Here is a 25,636-nt window from a genome sequence, read left to right as displayed (position 1 = left end):
GGCCGCGGGCCTGAAGAGCGAGAGCTATGCCCCCAGCCCTGCTTGTCTTAGGGAAGAAGACCAAGTCAGCACCACACGAAGGCAGGAGGGGTGGAGGCCGGCATTCCGGCTAAAGACTAACGAGGCACCCAGCGGATAGCGGAGAGGCGCGGGGCGCCAGGCAGGGCAAGGCTGAGATTGGGGGCGGTGCGAAGTGAGCCTCAGGGCCCAGTCTGCCAGCCGCCTCACGCCTCTCTGGCAGGAGACCGCGGAGACTGCCTCCCTGCCTGCTTTGGGGTTCAGCTCAGAGGGCACAGAGATCCGCTCGCTCCCTCAGAGTGGCAGAGGACGGCCGGGCCCGGTTGGGCCGTAACCACGGCGGGCAAATAGACGCGCGCACACCCCCCACTCGCACTCCTTCCCTCCCTTCCTCTCTCTCCTGCAGATACACACGCCTGCCATGTGTTAGAGTCTTCGCTCAGTCACCAGGATTCCTAAAGTGTTTTTGACAGAAAACACCTCCGCTCCCCGTACAGGAACAGGGGCTGCTGCGGAGACCTGCGGTACAGTGTTTCTCTCAAAGTCCTCCCAACCTCCAAACTCTCTCCTCTCTCCATGTCTTCGCACTCCACCACCCCCCCCGCCAAAATAACCAAAAAACAAAAAAACCACAACAACATTCTGCAAATATTTTTCCCCAGTACACACGCTCAGAGTACTTTAACCAAACCCGAAAGGTGCGTCTGGATATGTCCCAGAGCAAAAAAGTTCATTCCTTGCGTATGATCAACGAAGGTCCCAGGTCCCACCCCCGGGACTTCTTGCGCCTAGTCTCCACAGCCGAGGCTGCCCAGAGCCCGGCAACCGGCGCTCTAGCAGCGCCACGGGCAAGGGGCAAGGGGGAGGAGTCCAAGCGGCGCGCTAGAGGGGTGCCTCGGACCAGGAGGTATAGGATCGGCGGCAGCCGGAGCGGACACCCTTGCCTAGAATGCCAGGTGGGGCGCGCGGAGCCGCTCACCTGCTTGGAACTCCACTTGGCGATTTTTCTCTCTTTCCTCCTGCAGCAACATGGAGTAGAGAATCCCGAAGGAGTTCTGGATGCCAAAGATGGAGCCGTTGCACCAGGTGGCAGCGAAGACCACCATCCAGCCGAAGCCACCTTCGGGGGGCTGGAAGCCGCGCGCAGTGCCGCGGGTCTCCACGGTGGGCGTGGGCTCGGGTTCGTGCACCGGCTCAGGCTCAAACTCCAGCTCCGGCAGTGGTGCAGGGTCCGGTAAGGGCTGGGGCTCCGGCTGGGGCTCTGGCTGGGGCTCGGGTGGGGGTACTGGCACGGGCTCGGGCTCGGGCTCCGGCTCCGGCTCCGGCTCTGGCTCGGGGCTACCCACCCGCTTCTGCTGTTCCTGGTCTGCCTCCCGCCAGGGCCCCTTAGCTTCCTCGCTCGCCGGGCTTTGCAGCGCCATCGCGGCCGGGGGACTGTGGCTGCTCGGGCCGGAGGAGCCGCTGTGTGGCTGGTACTTGTTTCTGCTGCTGCTGCTCCAAGCGCTGCTACTGCTGCCTCCTCCTCCCGGCTCCGCGCCCCAGCTGGCCAGCCTGTCCCGAGACAGACGGTCCCTCGAGCCCTCTCCTCCTCCTCCCCCATCCCCCCTCCTCCTCTCCCCATGTCATCTCTCTCCTCCCCCTCCTCCTCCTCTCCCTTCCCCCCAACCTCTTCCTCCCTCAACAGGCAGCCGCTACAGCCTCTCTCTTCTCCCCAGCCCTTCCTCCTCCTCCTCATACTCGCCTACCTACTCAATCCGCAGCTGTCTCCCTCAACTCCCTTTCCAAACTACTGAATCCTGTTCTCCTTGTCCAGAAGCCCAGTAGAGGGATAGTTAAAATGGGAAAACGAGAGCATAAACTATCCTGTTCCTCTGCCCTCTCCTCCCTGCAGGCTCCAAACGAGCATTGATCAACCCAGAACCCCCAAGGAAGACCCTGCCTGTCCTTTGCTCCCACTCTCTCCTTTCTCACAAGTAGCCTGGAAGTGGGGTGGCCCCAGGGACCCCAGGACGAGACGTGGCCCTTGAGAGACCCCACCCCGCCCTCAGTAGTGCCTATGCCCCCCCTTGGGTTTGAGGGGGACTTGGAAGGGACACCCAAGCTTGGACAGAGGGTGGGCACAGTCTTCTCGAGCCCGGGGGCTCAGCCCCCCACAGTCCTGCGCAACAACCCCCCCATCCCCGTCTCTCCCCCTCCACCCCCGCCCTTCCCGGCAAATCCCTGGCGGGGCACGGATGGGAGGAGGCGGCCCGGCAGCGAGGCCCGCCTCTCCGGGCAGTCAATCAGGGCTTTGTTTGCGCCAACCTGGAGCCCAGAGGAGCCGTAGAGGGCCGGGTCTGGGCCGGGGGCCGGGCCAGGTAGGGAGGGAGGTGCAGTGGCACCGGAGGGAGCCGGGCCCGGGCGGGGCGGGAGCTAGAGCTCAGCTCAGGCTCCTCCCGGCTCTCTGTCCCGCATTGGGGAACTGGGAGTCAGGGCCAGGTCGAGCCGCCAGTTCGGGCAAGGGCCGCTCAGCCCCCAACATCCCAGCTGGGCTGGTCCCCCGGGCCTCCGCCGCGGCTTTTCGGGCGCTCGGGAACTCGGCCGAGGCGCTAGCGGAGGGATGTCTTCCCAGCACCCACCGCGCCCTTCCGCCCACCTCGGGCATAGAGACACCAGAATCCCGGTGAATGTCCCAGACTAAGGCCCTAGCCCCGCGAGGGTAAGGGAGAGTTTGCTCCCTACGGAGTGCGCGGCTCCCGGGAGGCGGGAGGGGTGATCTGCCCTGCGGGCGGCTGGGCTCCCTGCCGCAGTGTACGGCTGTTTCCAGCCTCAGCCCTCGGGGCCGGCCCTAGCGATCCCGGGAAGCTCTGCCTCCCCTAAGGGCCCGCGCTTCTAATGCACTAATCATGAGTTCGTGGTGTGGTTACCAAGCTACTTCGCTCCCCACCAGCGGGCGGGCAAGCGCCAAGCCCTTTCTACCCAGCATCTCATTAACCTTCTTGCTGGGTGAAAAGACTGCATGGCAGGTGAAAATGCAGCTCAGGGCTGTGCCAGATGCCCAGGAACACAGTCATTAAGCACCTGAACGCGGGCTGAGCTGAGCGGGAGGGTAGAGGTGTCCCAAGTAGCTTGCCATGCCGTGAAAGGAATCGGCCATAATTCACAAATCACGGGGGCCATGCCAGTCAGCAAAGCAGGCATTGCTAGAGGAATAGAGCATTCCCTTATTGCCCGGAGGTGAGTATTTTTATCACCTGCTTTTTCCAAGCAGGAAGGCAGAAGCTCAACGAAATCAAGGCGTTTATTAGCCGAAGGTCCTGGGAAAAGTCAAGTACAAGGTGGAATTCAAGTCAAAGCCTCGTGCTCCCTGAGCTTCACCACAGGCGGCTGGGGCTTGGTGCTCCCCGGAAGAGGGACAGAGGAAGGAAAGGCAGGATGTGGCTGAGTTATCACAGTAGGCTTCCGGAGCACATAGTGGCCTAGATGGGCCTTGAATCTTGAGAAGGATTTTAACAGGCTGTGGGTGGAGGTTGGGTCTCCCTACCTAAGAAGGACAAAACAAAGAGGCATGGAAGGACTCTACTCATAGAAAGAGGTAAGTGAAAGCTAATCAGGCCAAAAAGTTAATATGTATGCTGCCTCTCCCAGGAAACGTTTGCATTTTAATAAAAATCCACAATGCTTCAGTCATGAGGAGTGACAAATCATAGACAGTATGGGCACTGGGGCTTAAGGTTTGCTTTTTAGTCAGCGGTTTCACAGGACCAACTGTTGCCCTAGGGGAGCACTAGCCTTGGCTTCCATTTGCAGGGAACCTGATTAAGACCCTGAAAAAGGTTATTTCCAACCCCAGAGCTAGGAATAGACCCTGAAGTCTTGCAGCCCATCTCGGACTCCTACTGTCTAAATTCTGTTCTAGTTTGAATGTCTTTTTTAGAGTACTGGAGTGGGGGGTGTGATGACACTCACTGAGAAACTCTTGTGAGCCTAGTACTATGCTAGCCCTTTACAAACATGATCTCATATAATCTTCATAACAATCCTATAAGATTGGGATGATTTGTCCCTGTCTTATAAGTGAGGAAACAGAGGCTCTGAAAGGTTAACTCAGTTGTTTAAGTCTACAAAGCCATCAAGAGGCAGAACAGGAATCTTTGCTCATTTGTGTGAGCAAATTATGTGCTCCATCCAGGAAACAAGATTACATAATTACCATTCCGCCATTCTAGAAACACATGCAGTACCTACCATTTATTCCCTTTTTAAAAGGCATTTTATAATGGCTAGAGCACTGGCATCAAAAGACCTGGATTCTAATCATGGTTCTACCATTGCATACCTGGGTGATCCTAAGAAAGTTGTTTTCCCTTTCTGAGGTTCAGTTTCTTTATCTGCAAGATGGAGTTAATACCCACTTCACAGTTATTAAATAGCATACTGAGAAGTATAGGCTTTATTTTGGAAATACAAGAGAGCCACTGAAGATTTTCGAGTAGGTAACTAATATCAGATCTGCATTTTAGAAAAAAAAAAAAACAACTGTGGCGACAGTATACTATGGCTTGGAAAGGTAAGAGGTAAGGAAACCAAACAATGAACCGGGTAAAACAAATTTCATGATCTGAAATAGGGCACTGACTGGGGATGAAGAAAAAGGGTTGGCTCTGTGAACCATTGTTATGGTAGAGCTGACAGAACAGATTTGGGTAGTGAGAGAAAAAGAAGAAGCAAAGATGATGCTGACATTTCTTGCTCAAGTGAAGGAAAGGATGGTCGTAGTGTTAGTGAGGATCGGAAATTAGGAGCCAAATCAGGTCTGAAGGTGCCTGTGGCTTTCTGTCTCTTCTCCTTCCAAACAATCCTGTCAATTACAACTTTAAAATACAGTTTTAATCATGACACTTCTCTGCTTTAAAAACTTTCAGTGATTCTCCATTTGACTGTTAAGTTTAAACTCCGCAACCAGGCATAAAAGGTCCTTTATGGTTTGAGACCAGCCTCATTTACTAAGAACCTTTATGTGCCATGCTCTGTACTAAATACCAAGGACACAAAAAGACCTGGTACCTGTCTCCGAGGCACTCATATACAACCTGTCTAGCTCCACTCTTTGACATTTTCTCCTCTCCCCTTTCTCCCATTCATGCCAGCCTCCAAACATACTGGATTATCCACCATTCCATGACGTATGGACACCTGCTGTTCTCTCATCCCTCACCACCCCTTCTCCTCACTATCTTCCAGTTGAGATTCTAATGCCTTTCCTGAATCTCCAGAGTGAGTTCAACAAAGCATATAGGAGGGTTAGTCTTGAACTGGGGAGATATGCCTCTTGCCTTTGTCATACCATTCAGTCATTCATTTCACAAATAGTTATTGAGCAACTACTGTGTGCCAGTCACCATGTCAAGCACTGGGAACATACAATGGTCCTTGTCCTCATGGAGTTTACATTCTAGTGGAAAATATTAATAATTATAACTACCATTTGTTGAATTTGACTCCACTAGACTGGGTGAAGACATTTTGAGATTGAGGAAAAGGGAAGAGAAGGATGTAAAGGATGAGACAAAATTGAGAGTGAGGTGATAGAAGTAGGGCTAGGGTCTTGAGATGAATGAAGTTTTCTCTACAAATTTCTAAATCAGACTTGGTTGACAAACATCATCAGTAGTAACAAATCATTAGAGAGTACCTAGTATGTGTAGACTCATTCAGTTTGGCTCATGCTCACAACAAGTAAGTGATGTGTGGCCCCTGTAAACTCTTTAAATTATTTTACTTGTCTGACTGTGGATCTTCGAAAACCCCAGTGGAGGTCTCTGGTTTACACTGCAAGTGAAAGAATGTGCTTTATTTCTGTCCCAAACAGAATAAGCCCACAATGGAATCATTCTAATTGCTTATGTTCTTGATTAATCATACAAGTGGTGAAGCAGAGCAGTGGTTCCTTAACCTGGTTACACATTAGAATCACCTAGAGACTTTTGTACAAGTTCTGCCTCCTGGGTCCCACTCCACACTTGCTGAATCAAAATATCTGGGGGTGGGAGCCAGGAATACATAGTTTTAACAAGGCTCCCAGTAATATTGATGCACTGCCAGGTTTTGAAACCACTAGACCAAAATAATAATAACCGAAAATTTGGAATTCAAAGACTAGTACAATTTCTCTAAAATTTCTCCCCAAACTTTGGGAACCAACATAAGGATGTCAACTTTTAATGTTGCCATGTAAGGGCATGTATCATCACTATTATATCATTAATGAAATGATGTTTTAACACTGAAATATAGAAAATGTAGAAAGGACATAGTCTTTTACTGAGGAAAGTCTTTCTCAGGAAAGGTCAGTTGGCAACAATTTTTCTCAACATTTCTCTGATGAAAATGTCACAGACTGCCATGGGTCTGCAGGTTAGTGCTTGGGATTCACTGGTCCAGATGACCTCTGAAAGCCTTTTATCCCTGATGTTCTCTATTTAGGCCAAATGTACTTCCTTGCTTTGGGCCTCTCCTATTTTTCAATAGAAGTCTCAGGCTAGAGTGGAACTTAATAGGTAATTCTCATCATCCCCCTGTCCTGTGCCTAAATCATCTTAACTACTTGAGAATGGATGACATATTGAGAACTTTCTCAAGAAGGTGAGTACATAATCTTTCCCTCATTTGCTCACTTTTCTTTATTAATGTCTATGAGGGTAACTAAGGAGTTCTGATGACACAGCAACACCTTAGATTGATTGTGAGAGCCAAGTGGGATTGATTGTGAAAAGGAGCCAGGATGCTTGTAGTGGCAAAAGAAATAGTGATGGCAAAAGAAGTCCAAAGGCAAAGAAGACTTGGGTTTTATTGTCCATAATCAGGAAAGAGTACTGATTTTGGGAAAGGAATTTGAATGTTGACACCTCCTGGTAGCCAAAGTGGAGGCATGGAAGGGAAAAGATATTGGATGTAGCCTGATTTCAGTTTGAGCCAGGTGCATTAAAAACAAATCAATTGGCCATATGCATGGAGCCTGCTTCCTGAATGCCAAGGAAGCAATTCTGCTCAATCATTGGTCTATTATTAGAGCAGGCATAGAGGAGAAAAGATGACAGAAGCAACAGGAGCTTTATAGAAAAAATGAGATAGGACTTAACCCTCTGAGGACTAGTACAGAACAGCAAAGCTTGAAGTGAGAGAAAGGGTGAAATGGATTGGTTTCTTGATCATATCTAATGGAGAAATAGAATGGGTTTTTTAAAGCCTTTTATTAATTAATTAATTTTTTCATTTATTCAAGAGATATTTATTGAGAGCCTACCATGTGCTAAACATTGTGCTAAACCTTGGCTAAAAGTTTCCTATCCTGAGAAGTGACACCCTTGTAGGGCTAGAACAGAGGTGTCTCAGGTGTATGTTACAATGCAGTGTAAGGATGAGCTTTGCCCTTTATATCTTGGTTTCCTCTCCTAGACTGTGGCCTCCTTGAGCATAGGGTCAGCATTATTTATTTTTATATCCTTAGCATTTAACACAATGCCTGATACAAAGAAGGTACTATAAATAAATAAATAAATTTAACCACTTAGTGTAACAAAGCCCATAAACAATAGAGAAGAGGCTCATCTTTCAGATTTGTTGTGAGGATGGGAAATAAAATATGGAAAGCACCTGGCATAGCACCTGGCATGTAGTAGGTACTCAATAAATGTTAGCATGTAGTAAATGCTCAATAAATGTTAACCAGATGGTTTGCAGATTGCTTTCACTGGAAAAAGAAAACAACCTAGTATGTTCTTTGGCATTGGTTCAATTCCAAAATCTAGAGCATAGATGTCAGAGCTGGAAGGGACCTTCCACAAAATCCAATCTCCTCATTACACAGATGGGAACACTGAAGCCTAAAGAGGGAATAGGACTTACTTAAGGTGATACCTAAATTATCTAAGCTTTTCCTTCTAATTACCTCAAATACTTGTGAACAGCAATATGACATACATACATATAAGATAGGGGTATCATTTTACAATAACACAGGGAAAGGTTAAATCATTTACTCAAGGACCTATGATTCACACTGTGGCAGTCTGGCTCCAGGGTCTGTGATTTTTAACCACTAACACTTCTCTATCACAGCACTTATGAAATTATATTAAAATTACCCATTTAACATGTCTCCTCACTAGAACCTAAGCTCCTTGGGGATAAGAACAGTGTCTGACTTCCACTGTGGATAGGTATTCATTCACAAATATTTATTGAGCAACTATTATACAATCAGGAATTGCTAGCCTTAAGAGCAGGCCATATCTTTGAAGCCAGATTATCTAGCTCTGTGGTGCTGTTGGTTTTTATTTCCTTCCCTTTTCTAGTGTCTTGTTGAACATTTCAGCTTAGTCTCATCTGTTCTGTGGGGCATAAAGTTCTGGGCCAGGCTTGGGTCAGACTGTTAAAGGAGAATAATCAGAAACTTCAGGGGGAAAGTGAAGTGTCAGAGACATGATGAGATCTGGGAGTTCCTCATCACATCAAGAGGCTTCTTTCATATGTTGATACATGCAGAAAGATAACTCCCCTAGCACCAGGTCAGTGGTAGAGACACTAACTGCTGAAGAGAGTATAGGTGAGCCAAGTGAGGGAGACCTGGGGGTGGGATGGGGTGGGGTTCAGGTTAGCAGTGGGAAGGCTGGGAGTAGACATGGTGTGTCTGCATCCTCAGACATTTCCTGGTCCACCTCTTTGGGGTGACTTCTCAGGCTCCAAGATAGCCACAGACCTAAGGCCTTTAGGAACCCCAAGGCCCTTACACAGGAAATTTCTAGAGAGCAAGAGACAGAAAGTTGAAACAGTGGTGAGTCTTAAGGCCAGAAGCAGGTATCAGCAGCTGAGTTAGAGGAGAGTGACTGGTATGGTCTGGCCCAGGGGCCAAGTTTCAAGTCTAACTTGCTGACCCTGCAGATAAAGAAAGCCAGTTAAAGGGGAGGAAAAAATCATTCAGATGGAGCAGGGGCAAGAGTGCAAGGGGCAGGGGCAAGGGAGTTGTCTGGAAGGGAAGGACAAAGAAGAAGCAGTTTATTTTTCTCCTTCAGTACATATATACAGAGTTTCTTCTGTGCCTGATTAAACTCAGTTTTCTGAGGGCCTCTTTTTGGGTGGAAGAGGGGACAAAGAAGGAGGAGTATATTTTGTTGAAACTTTCTGAGACCTGGATGTACTAATCCACTTGCCCAAGGTCATGCTGTAAGTGGGACCAGAACCCTTCTCTCTTAACTCCTAATCACAGAACATTTTTCCATGCCACACTACCTCTTATCATGTCATTCAACTCCTTAAAAATCTGAGATGATTCCTCACTGCCTAAAAAGTAAAGTCCAGACTCCTGAGCTGCCACATGGGGCCCCTTCTTATCTGGGCTCTGTTCAACTCTCTGATTGGTTCCTGGGCCACTTCCCACAATGGCATTTAAGCCCAAGCAGCACAGAGCTCTTTCCTTTCCCCCAAATGCCCTAGTTTCCTTTTTCTCAACTCACCCCCACCAAATTGAAATAATTTTACCATGAACACCTGTATACTCACCACTGGATTCTACAATTAATAATTTACTATATTTGCTTTATCTGTCCATCTATTCAACTCTCTGTTGATCTATCAATCCATGTTATTTTTAATGCATTTCAAAGTAAATTGAAGACATTAGTATACATCTTTCCCTCAATATTTCTTCATGTATATTATTAATTAGAGTTCAATTTTCTTGCAGTTTTTTCCTTTTGAGATAAAACTTACATATAGTGAAATACATAAATTTTAAGGAAACATTTGCTGAGTTTTGACAAATGCTAACCCAAACCCCTATCAAAATATAGAACATTACCATCACCCCACAGATTTCCCTCATGCCCCTTCCCAGTCAAACCCACCCCTACCTCATCCTCGAGAGAACCACCATGGATTAGTTGTGTCTTTTCTAGAGATTCATATAAAAGGAATAATACAGTTTGTAGCCTTTTGAGCATGGCATCTTTCACAGCATAATGCTTTTGAGATTCAGCTGTGTTGTGCTGGGTAGTATTCCACTGTATTTGTATTGTATTTATATTGTATTCACCAGTTGATGGGCATCTGGGTTGTTTCTAGCTTGGGGCTATTATGAATAAGGCTGCTATGAATATTTGTATACAAGTCTTTTCATGGACATATTTTAATTTCTTTTGGGTAGATACCTAGAAGTGGAAATGTCAGGTCATAGGGTAAGGTGTATGTTCAACTATATAAGATACTGCCAGAACTGTGTCAGAATAAGTTGTTCCATTTTACACTGCTGCCAGCAGTATACAAGAGTTCCAGTTACTCCACATCCTCACCAATATTTGGTATTTTCATTTAAAATTTTTTATTTTAGTCATTCTAGTGGATGTGTAGTGGTTTTAACTTGCAGTTCCCCGAAGACTAATGACGTTGAGTATATATTTTTTCATGTTCTTATAGGTCTTATCTTCTTTTGTGAAGTGTCTTTCAAATATTTTGTGCATTTTTTAATGCCAAGTTTATTTATTTATTTATTTATTATCATTATTATTTTTTTTATTGGCTGCACCGCGTGGCTTGCGGAATCTTAGTTCCCCGACCAGGGATTGAACCTGGGCCACTGCAGTGAAAGCGCCGAGTCCTAACCCCTGGACTGCCACGGAATTCCCTGTGCATTTTTAAATTAGGTTGTTCATTTTTTATTATTGAGTTGTAGAAGCTCTTTACATATCCTGAATACCAGTCCTTTGTCAGATATATGTTTTGCAAATTTTTAATTTGCAAAATTAATTAAAATTTTAATTTCAATAAAGTCTAATTTAGCCTCTTTTTTTCTTGTTTGGGTATTGCTTTCTGTGACTTAAGAAATCTGTGCCTACCCCCAAGTCATATTCTCCTGTGTTTTCCTCTAAAAAATTTATGATTTCAGATATAACATTTAGACTTATAATCCATATCAAAGTAATTTTTGTGTGTGGTGTAAAGTAAGAGTTGAGGTTTGTACTTTTCATATGGATATACTATTATTCTTATGCCATTTGAAAAGACTTCCATTTCCTCCATTGGATAGCTTTGGTTTCTTCTCTTTTTATTGTTAGCTCTTCTATATAGAAAAGCGAATGTGTACATATCATTGGATTTTCACAAATGGGACACTCCCATTAAACCAACCCCCATATCCCAGCAATCTTATCATTACCAGCATCCCAGATGCCCCCTTTGTGCCTACTTAGAGTTAAAACCTCTCCTTCTGCTGTGGTGGTAACCACTATCCTGATGTCTAATAGCATAGATTAATTTTGCCTATTTTTTATACTTTATATAAATGGAATTGTGTGCTCTTTTGTGTCTGGCTTCTTTGCCTTAATTTTATGCTTCTGAGAGTCATCCATTTTGTGTATAGCAATAGTTCATTCATTTTCATTGCTGCATATTATTTTATTGAATGAATATACTACATGGACACGGACATGGACATTTGGGTTGTTTCCAGTGTTTGACTATAATGAATGGTGTTACACATATGTATGCATTTCCGTTAGATGTATACTTAGGAAGTGGAACTACTAGCTCATAAGGCATGCATATCTTTACATTTTAGTAGATGCTGCCAAACAGTTTCTGAAGTGATTATTTCTATATGTATTCTCACTAGTAGTTGCTCCACATCCTTGACAACACTTGGTATTGTTAATCTTTTTCATTTTATTTATTCTGGTGTAAATGACATTGTGGTTTTTATTTTATTTCCCTGATTAAATGAGTACCTTTTAATACATGTATCAAACATTTATTTGTCCTCTTGGAATTTTCATCTTTTTACTTGTGACCATTCTGGTGGGTGATTTACTTCCCTTTATACTTACTAAGAATATATTCTACCTTTAAGATCCAGCTCAAATGTCACCTTTTTGATGAAGCTTTCCCCATATTATAGGCCTTATAAATGTTTCCTCAGAATTCTCATAGCATTTTGCATTCAATTATAATATTTCACTTTTATTGGGTATCTATTTTCACCCTTTACTGGGTTAAACTGGGGCAACTCCACATTTGCATCATGGGCCTATCTTTTTGTAATTACCTCGTATACTAGGCTAGGAGCTCTTCAAGGACAGAAACTCCACCTTGTTTAATTCTGTACACCCTCTTCCATTCACTGTCCCCACACTTACAGAGTGACAAGCACATAGTAGGTACTCAATAAACATTTGTTGAATTAAATGCATGTTATTGAATATATGACACATTACTTTGGATCTACACAGGGCCTCAACAAATGGCTGATATTGTTGAGTTAATGCTAAAATAGATTTTGTATGGAAAGCATTAAATCTAGTGATTGAAAGCTCTTCCATAGCCCTGAGGCTCAGAACTAAACCTTGGATTCAGTTTCCTAGGCCAGAGGGACAGGGGCTATTTTTCTTAGGTCCCTGCCATGCTCCTAGAATGTCAGTTCCTTGGGAGCAGGGACTTTTATCTCCAGTATCTAGAAGAATGCCTAGACATAGTAGATGTTTAATAATTGGTTGTCACGTGAATGATAAAGTCAACAAAGTGGCCTGAGCCTCCACCCTCTATCCCATCCTGTCCTGATGTTTAAAATACTGTATTAGTGGCAGCTTCCTTCAAGTTATGCTCTTTCAAAATACCAATCCCCAAAGAGAGATGACTCATTCAACCTTTCACTTGTACATTGTGATTGACTGTTCACAAAGCAACTTGATGTTCAGTATCCCCTTTGATCTGTACAGTAATTTTCTGAGAGGTAAGCAGGTCAGGGATTATCATGCCTGTTTTGCAAAGAGGAAACTGAGGCTCAGAGAGGTGAAATTATTTTGTTCCAAGTAACACAACTAGTAAGTGAAAAAGCCAAGACTTGAACCCATGTTTTCTTATCTCCATCTAGAAATTTTCCCACCACAAATGAATTTATTGGATTGGTGAAAACTGGGGTACTTGAGATCCCTGGGGATGTGACTGGAGGGAGAAGGAGCCAGGGAGAAAACTACAAACAGAGACAAGGATCCTGAAGGGAGAAGTGGGGAGAGACAGTTGAAGATGAGTCTGGTGCTATGGCTGGTCTGTCCTCTCCCTATGCATTGCCTCAGGAGCCCCAGTTTTAGCAGGGCGGCTAAGCCTGGTACCTATATCAGTAGAGCTCCCTCAAGGTGAACACTTTCCTGGCTGTGAAGAATCCAATCCAGGGGGTAGTTATGAAAGAAACAGTATTTTGGGCCCTCTTCCTATTAGAAGATTTCATTTTAGGGGTTTGGAGCTTTTGGGGGTATTTGGGGGAGCAGAGATGATGGTAAAAGTGGCCCTCAAGGCCCTGCCAGCCAATCAGCAACAAAATCCCTACGTCCAGGTTTCTGGGGAAGCAGCGCATGTGTGAAGGGGGTGGGAGTGGGTCCCCAGCTTCTCATCCAACTACGGAAATCAAATAGAGGTACCAGAATCAGATACTACTAATCAGTTACAGACCTATTTCCAACACTTCCTTTTTGAAGTGCTCCATTAACAAGTCTGGGCAGGGGAGGAGATTGGGTGGAGCCACAGCCCAGCACTCAGTACTTTTGGAGTTGAGTTTTCTGGTCACATTCAATTTGTTCATTCCCATTTGGAGGGTGGGTTCTGTGTTTGCAAATGCTATGAAGAAGTAGGCAAAAGGAAGGGACATTGGTGACAAATGTCAGTGGTTAAAAAAAAAAAGCAAAAGACTGTATGGCCATGGCCTTGCAACTCCGTACTTTGAAGGGTATTTAATACCTATCAGTCCCCATGGTTGAGAGAAGAGAAAATCAAACCTTTGGACTAGGGCTGCTGAACTTGGGTAGGACAGGGCTTGTGCCCACTCTCCTCCTCCTCCCCACTTTCATCAAGCCTTTCTCTGTGCTCTTGCAGCACCCTGTGCTCCCTGACCCAACACTCTAATCAGCTGTTTACTGAGATGTTTCAACCACTGGAATATAAGCTTTTTGTATTCTCAGGCACATGATAGGTGCTCTATAATTTCATGTTGTGTGTATGAGCAAATGAGACCAGGCTTTGGAAGATGGGGCCTCACAGGCACTTGACCCAGAGAGACATGGGAAATCATTGTACCCCACACCTGCCTTGGCCCTCCTGAGTCACAGATTCTGTACCAGTCCCAATTCAGTATGCAAATAGTATTTCTTCTCTTTCCTTTCCATCCTTCTTCCCTTCCTTCCTATGGGAGAGTCTGGATAGTGGAAGGGCTTCCTAATACCCTTGGAATATGGTACAGTGAAAGGAGCAAAGGCCTGGGAGTCAGTAGACTTGGGTTTAAGTCCCAGCTCTGTCACTGTCACTGAGTGACCTTGGATAAGTCCCTTGTCCTTTCTGGGTCTTTTACTGTCTTTACCTGGCAATAGAATGAACTAGAATAAGTACTTTCCCAGCTGTGCTCTTTGGTGCCATAAGGTCATTTCCTGAAGTGTAATACAAGGACACGAGACAATTTTAAGTGCTACCAGAAATAAATCTTAAATTTCAATAGTCATGGATGTATTTTAATATGAATTAGAAAAAAATATGCTTAGGATATTAAATTTATGATATTACATAGGATGAGGCTGAATTTATTTAAGAAAAAAAGTGAGTCAATTTAAAGAAACATATTAAATAAATATTATCACACTGGCTGGTAGATAAGGTAAAATTATATAGGTGCTCTGAGTAGGACGGAAAGTTGGACCATGCTGCCCTAGAATTCTGAGGTATCTCTTCAGGCCATGGTTGAGCCCAGGGCCTCCCACTGTCAACCATCACCACTACCCTTTAACCAAAAGAGTTGCATCTTTAAGTTGAAGAAAAAACAAAAACAAATCTCCAAACCCCCAAACCCTGGCCTAGGTAATCCCCAAGGGTCCCCCAGTGCTGACATTCTAACACTCTAAATCACAACAGCCACACTTGGACATTCTCCTGGCCCGAGGAGTAACTTGATGACTATGTCTGAATCACGTGATTTGAAAAGCTGCCTACTTTCCTGCAGTGCACTTCAGGCTCCAGGGCAAAGTTATGGGAAGAAAGTTGGAAGCTGCCATTCAAAATTAGCTTTGGTGGGTGGGGCATGGTGGTGGTGGTAATAGTCTCCAAAACCCAGCTGCCCCCTGGTGGCCATAGGATAAGCATCAATGTGTATGGATAAAGAGTTCCTTTTGGCCTGGATTGGCATCCATTCAGAGCAGATAGTTCCGGAGCACAGTGGTTTTCAATAAGCCTCAGAGACTGTGGAGGACGGTGGAGTAGGGGTGGGAGTGGAGTAAGAATGAACCTGAGAAGTCTTTATAGCTCTGGCCATTACACCTGAGTTGGCTATATACCTTCTTCAGCCCAAGAGCAGAATGATAGAAAAAGGCTCACTAAACCCTGGGCCTAACCCAACATTCAGACCAGTTTGCTTGACTCCCAAGTCCATCTCAAGAAGGGACTATTGGTGGTTGACCAGGCTCATCTTCCCATCCTGACATGTAATCTTGGAAGCAGCTTCCCTATCAAAGAACCGCTTGCTACTTCCACAGCGCCAAGAGAGGCCTGGGAAGGATTTAATACTTTGCCTCATAATTTCCATCAGTTCTCATGCATCCATGATATTAACAACTGGTGTTTTCTCAAATTTATGCAGTGTGCTTTGCAAACACAGCCTAAAGAAAAGTTCTCTAGTTCTCTAGTCTGCTTCTCTAACCAGTTCCCTCTGCCACCCTTAAAAACTGCCTGTTTGGAAATTCTAGAGCCACTTCAGCCTTTGGACTGCATGTAGCACTCATGACTAGCAGAGCATAGTGTTTTAAGAATTAGGATAGATCAGTCACTGAAAATTACAGAATAGGGAACTCCAGGTATACAACCCTCCCAAAAAGCAGCTAATGAACTAGAAAAACTCAGAATTAGCTTTGGAAAAACTCTGGAATCTAGTCAAGAACTTACAACAAGGGTACTTATAACACCAAGATTTAGTAAAGAAAGAAGATGTTGCTTTGTGGTAAGAGAGTGCTTTGGTGTTTTAAATCATTCACTTACCATCCCCCACACTCCAGATCAGCAGCAGCTGTGAGGACAGTAGCTGGCACAACTGGTGCAAGTTGCCAGTGCCAAAAGGAGCAATATGGACCTTACTCTTAAAGAATTGTGTTATGGGTCTCAACCTGCCTGGAGCCTCCCTCAAGAACTGGTACAAAGGTTTCTTTTTATTTTGCTTGACTCAAAGTGTCCACCGGAGTCAGGTGGCTTCCAGGGAGGCTATTGCCAAAAGCATTTAAATATATAGGTATTGGCCACAGCAGCCTGAGGCAAAGGGCAACATTTGAGACAAGCAATAGACAGATCTAGAAGCCTGGGGAGGAAGAGAATGGACAGGAGATATGTGAGAATAAGGACTATCAAAAGCTTTTATGTACACTGGGGAATTAAAAACCCATATACATAACAAGGGCAGGACACATGCTTGAAAAGGCCTGAGAAGACCCTAAGTTTTCATCTCTGGCTCGTCTTCAGGCTTGACACATGTAGGAAGTGGAAGCTAAGGCAGAGTCATAAGTGACCCAGCTAAGCATTGAAGGAGTGCCCCAGCACTGAACCAATAGGCAGAGGTTGGGAGAGTATTTTTATCCTTTCTTTTTTTTCTTCTTTTTTGCATTTCTTGGCTCCAGGCATTTAGGGTAACTCTGTCAAAATAACAGCTGACCATTAAGCTAACAGAACACAGACTTCAGTGGGCACACACAACAAAGAATATAGACTTCATACAGGTAGTTTAGAAAAGTCACAATACAAGCAAACAACAACCCACTATAGTCAGCAGAAGCAAACCCTGAAGAGGAGGCAGAATCTGGTTTCCAGAGTTGTCACATTATAATATTCAAAATGTCCAGTTTTCAATAAAAAATTAGAGACATGCAAAGAAACAGGAAAATATGGTCCATTCACAGGAATAAAAGAAATGAGTAGAAATTGTCCATAAAGAAGCTCAGGCATTCAACTTACTATACAAAGACTTTAAATGTATGGATTTAATATGCTCAAAGAAATAAAGGAAACCATGAACAAAGAACTAAAGGAAAGAGTGATATCTAACCAAATAAGGAATACCAATGAAGAGGGAGAAATTATAAAAAGGAACCAAATAGAAATTCCAGAGCTGAGAAGTACAATCATTGAGAGGAGTTCAACAGCAGATTTAAGCAGTTAGAAGAAAGAATCAGTGAATGTGATGATAGTCAACTGAGATTATCTAGTCTTGGGAGTAGAAAGAGAAAAGAATGAAGAAAAAAGAGTACAGCCTAAGAGACCTGTGGGATAACATCAAAAGTACTATGTGCATAATGGAATTCCCAGAAGGAGAGAAGAGAGAGAAAGGACAGAAAGCACATTTGAAAAAATAATGACCATGAACTTCCAAAATTTGAGAAAAGACATGACTCTATACATCCAAGCTCAATCAACTCCAAGAAGTGTAAAATTAAAGAGATCCACACTGAGACACATTATATTCAAAGTGATCAAAGGCAAAAAAAAAAAAAAAGGCAGCAAGAAAGAAGTGACTGAACATGTCCAAGGGATCCCCAATAAGATTAACAGCTAATTTCTTACCAGAAACCATGGAGGCCAGAAGGCAGTGAGATGACATATTTAAAGTGCTAGGGGAAGAATCAAGCAAGAATTCTATATCCAGCAAAAACAACCTTCTAAAATGAAAGAAAGTTATCCACTTTCCAGTACAACATGTATAGAGCTTGGAAATCATCACTCCATCTTAAAAACAACTAAAAAACTGAACAAGTTAAAAATTAACAACTCTTCATAGACCCGTCAGAGAATTGAGGATGCAGGGCAAACTGATGTGCCCCAAATTGGAGAGACAGACAGGCAGATACAGAGAATTACATTTACCAGAACAGAAACCCAAAGTGGAAACATCCATGGGAACCAGTACTGGGGTAGGAAAACCTAAACTATAACTGATGAATTGCTGGCAGCTCAGTGTGGACAAGTTTGAGAATTAAAAATTCCAGAGGGTCTAGTCATAGAGGTGCCCTGACACTTTTGTGATTTTTACCTCCAGGAGGCCTACCAGGTTCCCACAATGAAGATCAGAGAAAAATATCCTTGTGCTTCTAATCAAAGAATGGGAAAAGGAGCCATTTGGAAATATGCCCAGAGCATTCTGTTCTTCACAGTGAGGCCCTGCCTTCCAAACTATTTTATCAGGGTGTAACCTACTGGGCTTTTATCAGAGCCTGCCCAACCTGGGGAAAGGGAAATACCCAACTCTAGCACACTCTGACCTTCCTGAGCCACATAAGGGGAAGAAAAACTGAGAAGCCCTTGTGAAAGTCACTACCCAAGAGCACAAGCTCACTAAAAGACTGAGACCTAATCGTAGGTCTGCAGAATGCTTCTCTCCCACACCTTACCACCACATCGATAAAAGCCACTTTACACCAGTTCCTTTTACCCAGTACATCATGTATGGTTTTCAACAACAAATTACAAGGCATACTAAAAGGTAAAAAACACACTTTGAATAGAAACCAGACAAAGAAAACATCAGAACCAGACTCATATGGCAAGGATGTTGGAATTATCACACGAGGAATTTAAAATAAAATATGCTAAGGGCACTAATGGATACAGTAGACAGCATGAAAGAACAGATGGGTAATTTAAGCAAAGAGATGGAAAATCTAAGAAAGAATCAAAAGAAGTGCTTGAAATAAAAAAACACTGTAATGGAAAAGAAGAAAGCATTTGAGAAAGCAATCCAAATGTCCATAAACAAGTGAATGGATAAAGAAACATTATACACACACATGCACGCACATGCACACAAGCACAATGGACTATTATTCAGCTTTTAAAAAGAAGGAAATCCTGCCATTTGCAATAACATAAATGAACTGGAGGACAATATGCTAAGTGAAATAAGCTAGTCAGAAATACAAATACCACATGATTCCACTTATATGAGGTATGTAAAATAGTCAAACTCATAGAAACAGATAATAGAATAGTGGTTTCTAGGGGCTGAAGGAGAGGTAAATAGAGAGCTGTTGTTAAATGGATATCAAGTTTCAGTTACACAAGATGAATAAGTTTTAGAGATCTGCTGTGCAACTAGAGTTAACAGTACTGTATTGTGCATTTAAAAATTTAAGGGGATAAATCTCATGTTAAATGTTCTTACCACAAACAAAACAAAACAAAGAGGCATAAGAAATGTTTGGAGATGATGAATATGTCTATTACTTGATTATGGTGATGGTTTCATGGATGTGTGCATATGTCCAAATCCATCAAATTGAATACATAATATATGTGCAGTTTTCTGTATATCAGTTATATCTCAATAAAACTGGGTTTTTTTTCTTCTTTTTTTTTAACATCTTTACTGGAGTATAATTGCTTTACAATGGTGTGTTAGTTTCTGCTTTATAACAAAGTGAATCAGTTATACATATACATATATCCCCATATCTCTTCCCTCTTGCGTCTCCCTCCCTCCCACCCTCCCTATCCCACCCCTCTAGGTGGTCACAAAGCACCGAGCTGATCTCCCTGTGCTATGCGGCTGCTTCCCACTTAAAAGAAAAAAACAATATATTTGATGAGCTCAGTAGTAGACTGGACATGGCTGAGGAAATAATCAGTGAGTATGAGGATATGTCAATAGAAATTTCTAAAACTGAAAACAAAATTAAAAAGAAAGAACAGATATCCAAAAACTGTGCAGCAGCAACTATGAAAGGTGTAACATATGCATAATGGAAATACCAGGAGAAGAGAGAAAGGAACAGAAAAAATATCTGAAGCAATGATGACTGAAAATTTCATGAAATTAATGTTAGGCATCAAACCAAAAATCCAGAAATCTCAGGGAACAGCAAGCAAGATAAATGCCAAAAAATCCACACCTAGGCACATCACTTTCAGACTGCACAAAATAAAAGATAAAGAAAAAAATCTTGAAAGAAACCAAAAGAAAAAAATTACTTTACCTATAGAGGGGTAAGGATAAGAATTACGTCAGACTTCTCTTCAGAAACTATGCAAGCAAGAAGAGAGTGTGGTGAAATATTTGAAGTATTGACAGAGAGAGAGGGAAAAAGCACCAGCCAAGAAATCTGTATCCAGTGAAATTATCCCTCAAAAGTGAAAGAGAAAGAAAGACTTTCTCAGACAAACAAAACTTGAAGGAATTTGTTGCCAGTAGGCCATTTGTGGAATAAATGTTAAAAGGATTTCTTCAGAAAGAAGGAAAATGATATAGGACAAAAACCTGGACCTGTAAAAGCAAAGGAAGAGTGTTAGAGAGGGAATAAGTGATGGTATTTTTTGCTTTTTGCAGCAAAAAAAATTAAAAAAGAAAAAGGGCTTCCTTGGTGACACAGTGGTTAAGAATCCACCTGTCAATGCAGGGTACACAGGTTCGAGCCGTGGTCCAGGAAGATCCCACATGCCATGGAGAAACTAAGCCCATGCGTCACAACTACTGAGCCCACGCGCCTAGAGCCCGTGCTCTGCAATAAGAAAAGCCACCGCAATGAGAAGCCTGCGCACTGCAATTAGGAGTAGCCCCTGCTCACCACAACTAGAGAAAGCCCGTGCCCAGCAACAAAGACCCAAAGCAGCCAAAAATAAATAAATTAAATAAATAAATTTTAAAAAAAAGCTAATGAAAGTCGTATAGTTTTAAAGCTGGTGGTGAACGCATTATATTCCCCAAATCCCACCCTACCCCTTCCTTCAGTAAATGCACCAGCAAGATAACAGTATAATTAAGAGTCCTGAGAAAAAGAAAAAAAAAAAGTCCTGAGCCAAATCTGGGGATAAAATAGGAGGCCCCCAGCCTTACGACAAGTTTTTTAAGTTTTTTTATTACAAAAACTTGTATTTTTCTTATTCTTAATTGATCGAATACATAAAAGTTTGTTCAAAATAATAATAGCAACAATGCATTCAATGATTATACCTTATGCATAAGTGAAATAAATGACAACAATGACACAAAGGAAGGGAGGAGGAATTAGGATTACTTTGTTATAAGATACTTGCCTTACTCAAAAAGTGGTATAGCATTATTTGAATGTGAACTTAGATTAGCTGTAAATGTATACTGTAAAATAAAGGAGAGAGATCAAGATGGCAGAATAGGAAGATCTGGAACTCACCTTCTCCCATGGACACACCAAAACTACAACTACATATAAAACAACTATCTCTGAGGATGACCTGAAGACTAGCAGAACAGATTCTCTACAACTAAGGATATAAAGAAAAGGGCACATTGAGATGGGTAGGAAGGGCAGAGATGCAATCTAGTCAGAACCCACACCCCTGATGCAGTGACCCACAAGTGAGAGGAATATCACAACTGCAGAGGTCCCCCCGAGGAGCAACTTATTCAAGCCGCATGTTGGGCTCCCCAGTTCAGGGGACCTGCACTAGGAAGACACCCCCCCATAACATCTGGTTTTGAAAACAGTTGGGCTTACATCTTGGAGAGCCCAAAGGGGCTGTGGGAAACCAAGACTCCACTCCAGAAGGGCTCACGCACAAATTCATTTGCTCCAAGTTCCAGCACAGAGGCAGCAGCTTGAAAAGTATGTGGGTCATGCAAAAAGGAGAGTCACTGACTAATTTTAGGGCCTGTGCCAAAGTGGGCAGGGATCTTATGAGACTTTCTCAAAGGATAGAAGTGCTATTGGGCACTATGTTTTTTTTACTCTCCTTCCACCTAGCTGGCCCAGCACTGGACGGTGCCATTTTAGTCACTCTCCATCAACCTAGCTAATGTTGTGTGCCTTGCCCTGGAGTTCCCCTGGGGACCAGCCTTGTTCAACCTGCTAGCCCCAGCCAGCTCCTCCAAAGTGTCTCCTGGCCCACCCCACCTGGTGGGTAGCCTCAGCCAGCACCAGTACCCATACAAAGAAGCTCCTGCCTCGCCCCATCCAGCAGGCAGCCCCAGCCAGTACTGGTGCTTCTCTAAAGTGTCTCCCACCCTAGGGGTACAGCCCTGCCCACCAATGCACCTGCAGCAATAACAGGCCAACCACAACAAGAGGGTTCATGCAGTCCACACAGGGGATATCCCTGGAGCACCAGGCTCTGGTGACCAGAGGGGATTGCACCACTAGAGGGAATCAACAGCAGATTAAAGGATGCAGAATGGATTAGCAACCTGGAAGACAAGGTAGTGGAAATCACCCAACCAAAACAGCAAAAAGAAAAAGAATTTTAAAAATGAAAATAGGTTAATGGACCTTTGGGACAACATCAAGCATACTAACATTCACATTATAAGGATCTCAGAAGGAGAAGAGCGAGAGAAAGGGACAGAAGACCTATTTGAACAAATAATGGCTGAAAACTTCCCTCACCTGAAGGAGAAAACAGAGTCCAGCTACAGGAAGCACAGAGTCCCAAAAAAGATGAACCCAAAGAGTTCCACACCAGGACATGTTATAATTAAAATGGCAAAAGTTAAAGATAAAGGGAAAATCTTAAAGGTAAGAGAAAAACAACTAATCATATATAAGGGAAACCCCATAAGACTATTAGCTGATTTCCCAGCAGAAACTTCACAAGCCATAAGAGTGTGGTGGGATATATTTAAAGTGCTGAAAGGAGAAAACTTCTTATAACCTAGAATACGCTATACAACAAGGATATCATTCAGAATTGAAGGACAGATAGTTTCCCAGACAAGCAAAAACTAACAGAGTGGCCTTACAAGAAATGTTAAAGAGTCATCTTTAAGCAGAAAAAATGGTCACAACTAGAAATAAGAAAATATGTGAAAGAAAAAAATCTCATTTGTAAAGGCAAGTATATAGTAAAGGCAGTGGCTCAGCCACTTAAAAAGCTAGAATGAAAGTTAAAAGACAAAAGTAGTACAATCAACTCTAACTACAATAAGTATTTAAGAGATACACAAAATAAAAAGATGTAAGATATGAGGTCAAAAACATAAAACGTGGGGAAGGGGGAGTAAAAATGTAATGCTTTTAGAATGCACTTGAACTTAAGCAACCATCAACTTATAATAGACTGCTATATACATGGGTTTTCATATATGTATCTCATAGTAACCACAAACCAAAAACCTATAATAGATACACAAAAAATAAAGAGAAAGGAACACAAACATAACACTAAAGTCATCAAATCACAAGGGAAGAGAACAAGAGAAGAAAGGAACACAGAAGAACTACAAAAACACCCAAAAAACAATTAACAAAATGTCAATAAGTCAACATATCTATCAATAATTACTTTAAATGTAAATAGACTAGATGCTTTAATCAAAAAACATAGGGTGGCTAAATAGATTTAAAAAAAAACGAGACCCATATACATGCTGCCTACAAAGACTCATTTTGGATCTAAAGCCATTGATAGATTAATGGATAAAAAAAGATGTGGTATATATACACAATGGAATATTACACAGCCATAAAAAATAATGAAATCTTACTATTTGCAGCAACATAGATGGACCTAGAGAGTATTATGCTAAGTGAAATAAGTCAGACAGAAAGACAAATGCCATATGATTTCACTTGTATGTGGAATATAAAAAACAAAACCAAATAGAAACAGACTCATAGATACAGAGAACAAACTGGTAGTCACCAAAGGGGAGGGGACTGGTGGGTTGTGTGAAATAGGAGAAGTAGATTAAGAGGTACAAACTTTCAGTTACAAAATAAGTTAGTTCACTGGGATGTAATGTACAGCATAGGGAACATTATCAATAATGCTGCAATACCTTTGTAAGGTGACAGATGGTCACTAGACTTATCATGGTGATCAATTTGCAATGTATGTAAATGTTGAATCATTATGTTGTGTACCTGAAACTAATACAATATTGTATGTCAACTATACTTCAATTAAAAAAAAAAGAAAAAGACAAAAATAAAAACCACTAAAAATTTTTTTAAAAAGAATAATAGACATGCTAAGAAAATAGAGAAAACAGAATCACATAAAATGCTCAATTAAAACCACAGAGAAGGACGTGTGCTCACTCCCTCTTGTGAGAGCACCGGAATCACAACTAACTGCTGAACAATCATTGACAGGAAGACACTGGAACTCACCAAAATGATACCCCACATCCAAAGACAAAGGAGAAGCCACAACGAGACAGTAGGAGAGGCGGAATCACAAAAAAATCAAATCCCATAACTTCTGGGTGGGTGACTCACAAACTGGAGACCAATTATACCACAGAAGTCCACCCACTGGAGTGAAGGTTCTGAGCCCCGCGTCAGGCTTCCCAACCTGGGGGTCTGGCAATGGGAGGAGGAATTCCCAGAGAATCAGACTTTGAAAGTTAGTGGGATTTGATTGCAGGACTTCAACAGGACTGGGGGAAACAGAGACTCCACTCTTGGAGGGAACATGGAAAGTAGTGTGTACATCAGGACCCAGGGGGAAGGAGTAGTGACCCCATAAGAGACTGAACCAGACCTACCTGCTAGTGTTGGAGGGTAACCTGAGGAGGCAAGGGGCAGCTGTGGCTCACTATGGGGACAAGGACACTGGCAGCAGAAGTTCTGGGAAGTACTCCTTGGCGTGAGCCCTCCCAGAGCCTGCCATTAGCCCCAACAAAGAGCCAGTCCTGGGTTGCCTCAGGCCAAATAACCAACAGGGAGGGAACTCAGCTGACCCATCAGCAGACAAGTGGATCAAAGGTTTACTGAGCTCTGCCCACCAGAGAAACACCCAGCTCTACCCACCACCAGTCCCTCCCATCAGGAAGCTTGCACAAGCCTCTTAGATAGCCTCATCCACCAGAGGGCAGACAGCAGAAGCAAGAAGAAATACAATCTTGCAGCCTGTGGAATGAAAACCACATTCACAAAAAGATAGACAAAATGAAAAAGCAGAGGACTACATACCAGATGTAGGAACAAGATAAAATCCCAGAAAAACAACTAAATGAAGTGGAGATAGGCAACCTCCTAGAAAAAGAATTCAGAATAATGATAGTGAAGATGATCCAGGACCTCGGAAAAAGAATGGAGGCAAAGATCGAGAAGATGCAAGAAATGTTTAACAAAGACCTAGAAGAATTAAAGAACAGACATCTAGAAGAATTAAAGAACAAACAAACAGAGATGAACAATACAATAACTGCAATGAAAAATACACTAGAAGGAATCAATAGCAGAATAACTGAGGCAGAAGAACGGATAAGTGACCTGGAAGACAGAATGGTGGAATTCACTGCTGCGGAACAGAAGAAAAAAGAATGAAAGGAAATGAAGACAGCCTAAGAGACCTCTGGGACAACATTAAACACAACAACATTTACATTATAGGGGTCCCAGAAGGAGAAGAGAGAGAGAAAGGACCAGAGAAAATATTTGAAGAGATTAGAGTCGAAAACTTCCCTAACATGGCAAAGGAAATAGCCATCTAAGTCCAGGAAGCACAGGGAGTCCCAGGCAGGATAAACCCAAGGAGAAACACACCAAGACACATAAAATCAAACTGACAAAAATTAAAGACAAAAATTATTAAAAGCAACAAGGGGAAAATGACAAATAACATACAAGGGAACTCCCATAAGGTTAACAGCTTATTTCTCAGC

At 43.0% G+C, this 25,636-nt stretch overlaps 1 protein-coding gene across 2 annotated transcripts in view; it reads right to left on the bottom strand.

Annotated features, from left to right (window-relative positions):
• The window catches only part of SLC16A2 (solute carrier family 16 member 2), a 116,816-nt gene extending 115,213 nt beyond the window's left edge, over positions 1–1,603 (bottom strand). The window contains exon 1 of one of the 2 annotated variants that reach the window (XM_061178002.1): positions 998–1,603. In XM_061178002.1, the coding sequence (XP_061033985.1) occupies positions 998–1,439 (442 nt within the window). In that variant the 5' untranslated portion in view covers positions 1,440–1,603. The remainder of the gene's footprint in view (positions 1–997) is intronic. The other variant, XM_061178001.1, reaches the window with a different exon arrangement.
• Positions 1,604–25,636: the final 24,033 nt, after the last annotated feature.

The sequence above is a fragment of the Eubalaena glacialis genome, chromosome X, assembly GCF_028564815.1.
Source record: "Eubalaena glacialis isolate mEubGla1 chromosome X, mEubGla1.1.hap2.+ XY, whole genome shotgun sequence".
Taxonomy (NCBI): domain Eukaryota; kingdom Metazoa; phylum Chordata; class Mammalia; order Artiodactyla; family Balaenidae; genus Eubalaena; species Eubalaena glacialis.
The sequence above is the reverse complement of the archived record's forward strand: the minus strand, read 5'-3'. Positions and strand labels throughout refer to the sequence as shown.